At 36.1% G+C, this 10,450-nt stretch overlaps 2 protein-coding genes across 2 annotated transcripts; both read left to right on the forward strand.

Annotated features, from left to right (window-relative positions):
* The first annotated feature begins 3,620 nt into the window (after positions 1-3,620).
* LOC110931787 lies at positions 3,621-8,434 on the forward strand. The gene is made up of 9 exons (XM_022175164.1): positions 3,621-3,972; positions 4,358-4,426; positions 4,517-4,576; positions 4,918-5,109; positions 5,274-5,426; positions 5,515-5,757; positions 5,873-6,296; positions 6,391-7,331; positions 7,395-8,434. The coding sequence occupies exons 1-9, from the start codon at positions 3,621-3,623 to the stop codon at positions 8,432-8,434; spliced, it is 3,474 nt and encodes a 1,157-aa protein (XP_022030856.1).
* A 72-nt stretch (positions 8,435-8,506) lies between these two features.
* On the forward strand, positions 8,507-10,426 carry LOC110931788 (ATP-dependent DNA helicase PIF2-like). Its single transcript, XM_022175165.1, has 3 exons — positions 8,507-8,615; positions 8,764-9,711; positions 9,756-10,426. Exons 1-3 carry the CDS (start codon positions 8,507-8,509, stop codon positions 10,424-10,426), a joined length of 1,728 nt encoding a protein of 575 aa, XP_022030857.1.
* The last annotated feature ends 24 nt before the right edge of the window (positions 10,427-10,450 follow it).

Genomic DNA, 10,450 nt, shown 5'->3' on the forward strand with positions numbered 1-10,450 from the left:
GGTTCTTCGGGTTGTTGTAGAACCGGATGAGTATCAATCGGTTGTTGTATGATGTGATTCGGGTAGATATTGTTAATATGATTAATGTTAGGGATCAAGAACACGAGTTTGGATTATATGCTTAAAGTGCTGTGAATAATGTTCATGTGATCATGTTAAAGTTCATACAAATTCATGAATTATTTGCTTGTTTGATCGATACTAGATAAATTGGAAACAGATTTGGATGTTAATTGGTGATCATAAAAATAGGAAATTTGTTAATGATGTTGACCGAATATTTGGGATTATGCTAATTGATTGTGGTTATTATTTTGGAAACTGCTATAATGTGTAACCGAGTAACATAAAACCTGGATGTGGAACTAATCGCACAAGCACCCAAACACACAAGCAATCACACAACAGTTCCAGTCGCACAAGAGCAGCCCGGTCGCACAAGGCTTGCTTTTGGCGGATCACGCTTTTGGGCTGAATATGTCTGGGCCGAGTGTTATAATTTGGGCCGCACATGCCGATTGCACAGCCCAAGTTCACTCGCACAAGGTCACTGAATCGCACAATGTGATCTCAGGTCGCACAAGTTATGTTGGATCACACAAGACCGTCATTTGTTTAATGTGTTGGGCTGATATGTTAATGGATTGTTATATTATTGTTGGGCTGGACTAATCGGATCGCACAAGCCGAGCTGGACCGCACAAGGCCCTTATGTGCTATCGGTTTGGGCCGAGAATTGTTATTGGGTTTGTTTATGTTATTGGGCCAAATCATTCAATCGCACATTGTAGGATTTCATTATACTAATTGAGTGTTATGTCTGATTGCTATGTGGTTTGCCATGATCAATACATGTTAGTAACGTGGTTATTTATGTGATTCATACGTGCATTACTTGAGTCAAAACCTGACTTGTATGGTAACCCTGTTAGGACGAGGTTGACCACTTTAGTTCAAGAACCTTTCATTGTGTATCTGCCGAGCAAACCAAGGTGAGTTCACACAGCCAAGGCATGGGATTCCCGGGTTGGGAATTGGGGTGGAATGTTTGATGTAGACTGATTACTCGTACTTACGCAATCACTAGACTATAGACCATCGTCCTCAGGATAGTCAGGACACTTACGTAAATCCTACGTAAACTAGTATCTACCATTGTCTCCCGGGTCGGGAGGACACTCACGTAAATCCTGCGTGACCTAATACCCACTACTGTCTTCCGGGTCGGAAGGACACTTACGTAAATCCTGCGTAAACCCCACACGTACCACTGTCCTCGGGGAAGGGCACTCACGTAAATCCTGCGTGACCTTGTACGTATTCCTGTTCTCGGATTAAGAAGAACACATGGTTGCAAATAGTCTAGTAAGTACCATAATGGGAATCCCCCATTACAGAGAATAAATGTGAGAATCCCTCACTAGTAGTATATGCTTGGATGGGAAGCCCTCACTAGATAACTTACGCATTACTGTTATGAACTTACTTTCTGTGAACTCGCTCAACTAGTTTGTTGATTATTTGCTGCATGCCTTGCAGGACCTTAGGTACATTATGGAGCTTGCACAGGGAGGAGCAGGTCGTTGTGGGCAAAGGATCGTGAATGCTATTTGAACACATATGATGTTTCACACATTAATACTTATGTTTGGGTTTACTTAAGTGCTTCCGCTATACTTAACTATATTACATGTTCAATATGATTGGTGGTTAAGATCCTGGTCATGTCACGCTCCCAAGCGGTGGTACTCCGCGTGTGGGATTTTGGGGGTGTGACAAAACTCAAAACACCCGTCCGCGTTATTTTTCTTTCATGATTGGCGATTATGTTTGTTTTATAAATAAATATATATATATATAACAATTATAATGAAAATAACAACACTTGGGATAATTGTAGAGCAAGTTGAATATCCTCAATAGTTAAGGGGTGCTTATGAAAATTAAGATTCAAACAATTATATTTAATGAAGAATCACCCAAGCCACAACCCATCGTCCCCCTCCCACACAAACCCTAGAGCACAAACGTAAACGGCAGCCGGCGAACAATCGTACACCGCCATTCCCCCTACTCTGCGACGTCTGTCGATGACGGAATACCACCCAAGGCCACCGCAACCGGGTTAGGATAACCAACTGGAAACGGGTAACATAACATACCGAGCAAATCAAAGGTGAGTTCACTGCTCTTTTCTAAGCATGCGTCCCGGTGGTTTGGGACATCTGGTAAACGTTTTTAAAGGGAATACTGGGTAAACTGTCTATTTGGGATGTTGGTTATTAAACACTGTATAAATCATGTAAGACCCCATACATCTACCATGTTGCTGAAGAAGCAACGAGGTATTTAGTTGATAGCGCTATTAGGTTTGGCACCCTCACACCGGGCCGAAAGGACGGGCGTGAACTAATTACCTGGACTTCATGACCAATGCCTAGTTAGAGGCATTGGGGTTGGGCATTCTCATCGTGTACATATAAGACCCCTTACATCTATTCAAGGTTGTTTGATACCTTGACATCATGACCAATGCCTAAATGGAGGCATTGGGGTTGGGCATTCACATCTAGTCGCCACATACGGTAATCGAGTAATAACAACATCAAATCAAATTGATAAACTGTTTTGTATATACAACTGATAAACTAAACTCGGTAACAAAACCTTGAACTCACCAGCGTAGTCTGACACACTTGTTTGCGTGCTTGTAGGTCGTTAGCTGTTTACGTTGGAAATTGCTGTCTGGAGTAGCTGGAGTCTCATGGGTCGATTGGAGGGATTTGTGTTCTGATTTGTTGATACTTAATATTGATTTTAAACTATTTAACTTCGTTTGGTTTTGCTTCCGCTGAATACTTTGGTTTTGTTTTGAACTTGGATGGTATTTTATTATTAATTAAGAACTTTATTTTAGAAACATGTATGGGTTCTATGTAATTAGTGGCTCATTGCTGGTACGTCACCCGCCTATCAGGGACATTCCCTAAGTGGTATTTTGGGGGTGTGACACAAAAGCTATAGGCCGTTTCAAGTGTCTATCTAAATTTTTTCGTGATGAACTGTCAAATAACAATTTTGAGATTATGCATTCTAGGCGAATTATAAGTTCGCTACAAAAGAAGCTTCTTTCCTTAAAAGACAACACAATTGTTGTTGACAACATAGTAGGGGGTAATTTTCAAGCCGATACAAGCAAAACTATAATTTCTCCATCTAATGTCCATCCTTCATACTTACGTGTTTTAGCGTCCTTTAAAGGTCTGCTATTAATTTGCAATGAAAGGATGTTTTGTGAGCTCATTCTTTGGAATCCAACAACAAGGCGCTTTAAAATTTTGGCCGATGACTACTTTGATCGTAATTTTGAGCGAAACGCTGATACTGGTGGAATGTACTTTGACGACTCGAACGATCTCAAAGTTCTCCACATCAATCGTTACCGTAATGTTCTTAATGCACGAGTTTACTCACGTCGTCGTGAGTCATGGAGAAAGATAAATTCATTGAACATCACTAATTATGCTTCAACATATTATTCATGGTCTCCCGGAATTTATTCTGCTAGAAGCATTTATTTTATGGTTTCCAATTATTGGTTTCCACCAGGTGAGGGACACATGGTAGCTTTCGACGTTGTTTCCGAAACTTTCAGCACAATTCCTTTTCCCGAGGTTTTGGATTTGAATCCTTGGCAAGGACATTTTTTGAGCATTGAAATGAAGTTGCACGTCATTGTTGTTGGACGTTCTCAAAACCTATATGCTGATTTGTTCAAATTTGAAGATGAGTCTTGGGTCAAGGTGTTTTCTTTCAATACGCTTCATGTTGTTGATTATTTTGAAAGGCGTCGAAGGAATAATATAATTCAAGACAACATGTGGCTCATAACAAGCATTTGGGGTGATATTGTTGAAGTTGACCTTTCCAACGACTCTTTTGAGTATCTACAACATGTTGATGACTATACCGGTCCTAAAGGAGCTTTATTTATCGAGACAACTATGTCGCCTATAGTTTAAAAATTTTTATATTATTGTTTCAAGTTCTTCATCTTATATCGTATCTGAAACTGAATAACTAAAGACCTTTTTATATTTTATTTTTTCATTGGTTTAATACAACATTTGAAGTTATGTATTCACCTAAATTGTGTTTTGTTTCTGATTGTAATTTTTATAATTTTTGTGATGCATTTATATTGTGGTTGTATAATGTTAATTTAGGATAATATAATTGACGTATCAATTACTATATAATACATAAGAATGTTTAGAATCTCATACTTAAATACATTTAAACTTTACTACAATTTTTTATTGTCGCATTCTTAAATCGTATCACATTATAATTTCAGGAATGTCTAAAAGAAAAAACGAGTTTTCATATGAATCTTACAACAAAGGAAAGGAAAACATTTCTAACGGTAATGTCGTTAATTTAAATATCGATTTATATTTCATAAAGTTTTATTTTATGTACATCTTTATACATAATTTAATCATGTTAATTACAGGTGTTTCAGCCATCTTAAATACGAATGCATCTACAAATATTTCAACTGGTAATACAATTGGTAATTTAAGTTGTTATAAATATTCAAACCTTTTTAGTTTACCAGAAAAATTAAATTAATTTTTTATATTGTATTACGTTTATTTTTTATCATGTATATCTTAACAAACAATCTGTTTTGCTAAACTGTGTATTTTTTATTCCCTTACAGTTCGTAGAGGTAGAAGGCCATTATCGACAATTACTAACGGTACTAATTTACTAACTTTTTTAGTTTCCTGTGTTTGTACATTGATGTTAAGTGATTTTTAGCTATTTTTTCCATATTGTTTCTATATTTAAAACACATCAGTATTGTCCATTGTTACTTTATAAAATTAATTTTTTTGTATGTTGTTTTAGTTGTCGTTCCCACTGTAACACAAGATCAGGCAAGACATAGTCGGAAAATTAGGAAAGTATTATTGGATAACAAAAGATCTAAATTACATGGATGTCCATCAAATGTTGACCATACAATGGTCATAACAACTGATTCGATACCAACTCCTTCTATTCCGACCGTTACACAACAATTATCTGTTATATCTGAAGGTTAGTTTTTATTATTTTTTTTATATTTATAATAGCCGTATTTAAAATAACTTATTTTACTAAACTTGCATTTCACAATATTGCTATCTATGTTTAATTGAACGTAATCATATATTTTTTAATGTTATCTTTATATACCAATATTTTATAATTTGTATATATAGGTAACACCCGTTTAAGGGAAGTAAATTTGGAGAATACAAGATCTCCTCTGAGAAATAGTATATCATATTCCAATAGGAATATACTTAGCTCTCCTGATCTAGAAGCAACTCCAAATGTCATTCCTAATCGAACTGGATCATTCATGGCAACAAGTAAATACTTATTAAGTTTTATACACTTCAATGTTTTTGTATATAAATTTATATCATGAAGATTATAATTTTTTTTTATATATTATAGGTAATTTAAGTTGTCTTACGAACAATGGTACTCAACCAGCAGACGCTACTCCTAGTCATATTGCGTTTAACATTACGTCATTTAGTGGCACCTCCGGTATTCTTCAAAAGTCTTCTTTTGAAAGGTTGTCATCTGGTAAACGTAAGTTAATTGGTAGACCACGAATTACTTCTCCGATACCAACTATTGACTTTACCGCAGAGCAGATTGTAGTTCAAGATCCCTTGAAAGGTGTTTCAAAAGGTACATTTCTAATAATTTGTATTCTTCGGTCCATAAAGTATTAAATTTGTCGACATAATGTTATCTTCTTTATTAAATAACACTTTTAACATTTTTTTGTTAATTTTCACAACAGATTATTTGGACCATGGTGACCAATGCGTTACTTGTGAAGTATGTAATGCAAAGTTGTGGAATGCAGAAAAAGGAAAAGGAAGAAAAAAGGATGGAAAAGTTTGTTATTTCATTTGTTGTTCTTATGGCATAGTAGAGCTTCCAGATTACAAAGATGCCAGAGGAAGTTATCGAATCCTGTTTACTAACAATGGTGATGAAAGCAAGCATTTTTTGAAAAATATTCGCCGTTACAATTCAATGTTCGCATTTACTTCAATGGGTGGTAAGGTTGATTCGACGGTTAACAGAGGCAATGGTCCTTTTTGCTTTAGAATTAGCGGTGAGAATTATCATACAATTGGAAGTCTTATGCGAAACAACGGAGCGCAACCAAAATTTTGCCAACTATACATATATGATACTGAGAACGAAATTTCAAACAGGCAATCGATATTTAGGTAAAGTCCATCTATATTTAGCTTACTAATTCATATTTTATGACAATTTGAATAATATTTGATAACATTTTTGTAACAGTGGTTCAGATGGTGCATCTTCTTCTTCTTCGGCAAATGTTGATCGTAAACTAATTGAACATATAAAGGATGTACTAGACAATGACAATGAGTTGGTCAAAACTTATAGAAGAGTTCGGGATTCCTTCCAAGACAACCCTAATTTAAATGTGAAGCTTCGAATAATTGGAACAAGAGAAAAAGATGGTCGCACGTATAACTTACCAACGGCTGGTGAGATTGCTGCTCTCATTGTTGGTGATATCGAAAATGTCGTTGACAATAGAGATATTGTAGTTGAGACTCAAACAGGTGAACTAAAAAGAATTAGTGAGTTGCATCCATCATATCTCGCACTACAATATCCGATTTTGTTTCCGTACGGAGATGATGGCTACAGAATTGATATCCCTCATAGAGGTGTTGTTGATGTTGTTAATAAAACACGTCCAAAGTGTACTATGAGAGAGTTCTTTGCCTATCGTATCCAGGATCGTATAAATCAGTTTTCATTAATCCTTAATTCTAAGAGGCTATTCCAGCAGTTCTTGGTTGACGCGTATACTATGATAGAGAGCGAGAGACTTAGGTACATACGATATCAACAAAAAGATCTTAGGTCCGACACATATGAAAGCCTCCGTAAATTACGAAGTAAAGGTCAAGATGATATATCTAAAGCTGGAAAACGTATTTTTTTGCCGTCTTCTTTTACTGGTGGAGCACGATATATGATGCAAAACTATTTAGACGCTATGGCTCTGTGTAAATGCTTTGGTTATCCAGATTATTTTATAACCATAACATGCAATCCAAAATGGCCAGAAGTTCAATGGTTTCTCAAAGACACCAATCTTAGTCCGGAAGATAGGCCTGATATCCTGTCTAGATTGTTCAAAATAAAACTCAATTCAATTTGCAAAGATTTAAAAAAGAATCATCTATTAGGCAAAGCTTCAGCAGGTAATGTTACAAAAATAATTTATTAGTCATCATCAAACCTAACACTTTGTTTTTTTTCTGTAGTTGTTTACACTATCGAGTTCCAAAAACGTGGTTTGCCTCATGCCCATTTATGCTTATTCATGGAACCTGAATTCAAATTACCTACTATGGACCATGTTGATTCATTTATATCTGCAGAAATTCCAAACAGAGATGAAGATCCAGAATTATTCATCCTGGTCAAAGAGTATATGATACATGGTCCATGTGGTAATGCTAGGTTGAGCTCTCCATGTATGGTAGATATGAAGTGTTCAAAAGCCTTTCCAAAAAAGTTTCAAGATCACACAACACTAGATTCAAATGGGTTTCCATTATACAGAAGGAGAAACAATGGTGCTTCTGTTGTGAAAAATAAAATTGAGCTTGATAACAGGAGTGTGGTTCCTTACAACAAAAAATTATTGAAAAGATATCAAGCTCATATCAACGTTGAATGGTGCAATCAAGCCGCGTCTATAAAATATCTTTTTAAATACATCAATAAAGGTCCTGATAGAGCCACTATAGCTGTTGTGCATGGTGATAATCAACCGGAAGAGCAACCACAAGACGAGATCAAAGATTATTACGATTGCCGCTATATATCAGCTTGCGAAGCATCTTGGAGGATATTTGCTAACGAAGTACACTATAGAACACCTTCTGTTATGAGGCTTCCATTCCATTTACCTGGCCAACAACCTGTTGTTTTCGGCCCTGACGAGGATATTAACTCTGTTCTAAACAAACCGTCAGTTAAATCTTCCATGTTTCTATCATGGATGGAACGTAATAAAGACCCAAATGACCTGTTGGCACGTACACTTACATACGTTCAGTTCCCTATTTTTTATGTATGGAAGCTTGACAAGCGAGTATGGGAACCAAGAAAAGGGAAAAAATCAATTGGCAGGATTCATTCCGTATCTCCATCTTTAGGTGAAGCGTATTTCTTGAGAATTCTTCTTAACAAGGTTAGAGGACCAACATCGTTTGACGACATTAAAACAGTTAATGGTAAAGTTTACGATACATACAGAGATGCTTGCTACGCACTTGGTCTTTTAGATGATGATTAAGAATATGTAGAGGCAATAAAAGAAGCAAATTTAACTGGAAGCGCTTCATACATTCGGAATTTATTTTCTACGATGTTGTTATCCAGTAGTCTTTCTAGACCTGAGGTTGTTTGGGAAAGTTCGTGGAGATACATGGCGGACGATTTTGTTTACAGATTAGCAAAATACCATCGAGTTACAGGTATGTTTTGTTTACACTGACTTTTATTACTTATATTTTTTGAAAAAATAATCTGATGTTTTCATCATTATTTAAGTTATTTTATCTTATTATGATGAAATGGTTTCCCTATTCATAACATGATGTTGTTTTCTTTCGTATTGCGTAGCGTTATCAATTCCGGATCACCAACTGAAGAACTATGTCTTGGTTGATATTGAAAAGTTTTTATTGCGAAATAATTCTTCTTTGCGAAGATTTGAATCAATACCATATCCAGATATGTTGTCTTCAGGTATTTCCGATTGTCGTTTGATATACGAGGAGCAGGCATATGATACAACATACCTTGGAAATCTGTACGATAGTCAATTGACAATGTTAACTGATGAACAACGCTCTGTTTTTGAAGATATTATGGCAGCAGTAAACAGTGATAACGGTCGGATTTTTTTCCTTTATGGGTATGGCGGAACAGGTAAAACATTTCTATGGAAGACATTGTCCGCTGCAATTAGATCAAGAGGTCAAATCGTGTTAAATGTGGCTTCAAGTGGAATTGCATCGTTGTTGTTAGATGGTGGCAGGACTGCACATTCCAGGTTTAGCATACCGTTGAATCTTACTGAAGATTCGGTATGTAATATAAAACCAGAAAGTGATCTGTCTAAATTACTTCATGAGACTAAATTGATAATTTGGGATGAAGCACCTATGGTTCACAAACATGCATTTGAAGCGCTCGATAGAACAATGAATGACGTTTTCAACATTGACACATCTCTCAATTCTGAAATCCGATTTGGAGGTAAGGTTATTGTTTTTGGAGGAGATTTTAGACAAATATTACCTGTTGTTCCAAATGGTGGCAGACAAGAGATTGTTAATGCCTCCTTATGTTCGTCTTATTTGTGGAGTAAATGTAAATTGCTAAGACTAACTAGAAACATGAGGTTAACGGTTGGAAGATCTACGACTGATGTTGATGAAATAAATAGTTTTGGCAAATGGCTTTTGGATTTGGGTGAGGGTAACGTTGGTGGTCCAAATGATGGAGAAGCAACTATTGAAATACCACAAGATCTTTTGATTACTGATCCATCTGATCCAATTGGAAGTTTTTAATTGATTTTGTTTATCCATCAATCTTGGAAAACGTAGACGCCCATAACTATTTCAGTGACCGGGCCATACTTGCACCTAAAAATGAAGTTGTTCATGAGATTAATGACAGGTTGCTAGCAATGTTTCCTGGTGAAGAAAAAGAGTATCTTAGCTCTAACAGTCTTTGTCCGTCTGAAGATGTAAATTCTACACAACAAAGACTTTACTCTCCGGATGTGCTCAATGGTCTTAAAATATCTGGCCTACCAAATCATAGGTTAGTCCTTAAAGTTGGTGTTCCAGTGATGTTATTAAGAAATATTGATCAACGGAATGGATTGTGCAACGGTACAAGGCTACAAGTAAAAAAGCTGCACAACCGTGTAATAGAAGCGAAGATAATATCTGGTTCAAATATTGGTACTTGCACATATATCCCTCGATTAAACTTGATACCTTCTGATAAAAAGATTCCTTTTTCTTTTCAAAGAAGGCAATTTCCACTAGCCGTATGTTTTGCGATGACCATCAACAAAAGTCAATGCCAATCTCTTTCAAGAGTAGGTTTGTACCTCAAACAACCGGTCTTCTCTCATGGTCAGTTGTATGTTGCCTTATCAAGGGTGAAAACAAGAAATGGTGTCAAGATACTCATACTTGACAACAACGGAAAACCTACGGATAAAACAACTAATGTGGTGTATAAAGAGATATTCAACGAATTGTGATATATACATACTAATTGTTAATAA

This window comes from Helianthus annuus, chromosome 3, assembly GCF_002127325.2.
Source record: "Helianthus annuus cultivar XRQ/B chromosome 3, HanXRQr2.0-SUNRISE, whole genome shotgun sequence".
Lineage (NCBI taxonomy): Eukaryota > Viridiplantae > Streptophyta > Magnoliopsida > Asterales > Asteraceae > Helianthus > Helianthus annuus.

What these genes read in the sequence shown, in the direction of transcription:
- LOC110931787 (XM_022175164.1), top strand. Translation starts at nt 3,621, where the DNA reads ATGGTAGCTTTCGACGTTGTTTCCGAAACTTTCAGCACAATTCCTTTT. An exon ending in ATTATCTGTTATATCTGAAG is followed by an intron (nt 5,110 to 5,273) that starts GTTAGTTTTTAT and finishes TTGTATATATAG; the next exon opens with GTAACACCCGTTTAAGGGAA. An exon ending in ATTAGGCAAAGCTTCAGCAG is followed by an intron (nt 7,332 to 7,394) that starts GTAATGTTACAA and finishes TTTTTTCTGTAG; the next exon opens with TTGTTTACACTATCGAGTTC.
- LOC110931788 (XM_022175165.1), top strand. Translation starts at nt 8,507, where the DNA reads ATGTTGTTATCCAGTAGTCTTTCTAGACCTGAGGTTGTTTGGGAAAGT. An exon ending in AAAATACCATCGAGTTACAG is followed by an intron (nt 8,616 to 8,763) that starts GTATGTTTTGTT and finishes CGTATTGCGTAG; the next exon opens with CGTTATCAATTCCGGATCAC. An exon ending in TCCATCTGATCCAATTGGAA is followed by an intron (nt 9,712 to 9,755) that starts GTTTTTAATTGA and finishes TGGAAAACGTAG; the next exon opens with ACGCCCATAACTATTTCAGT.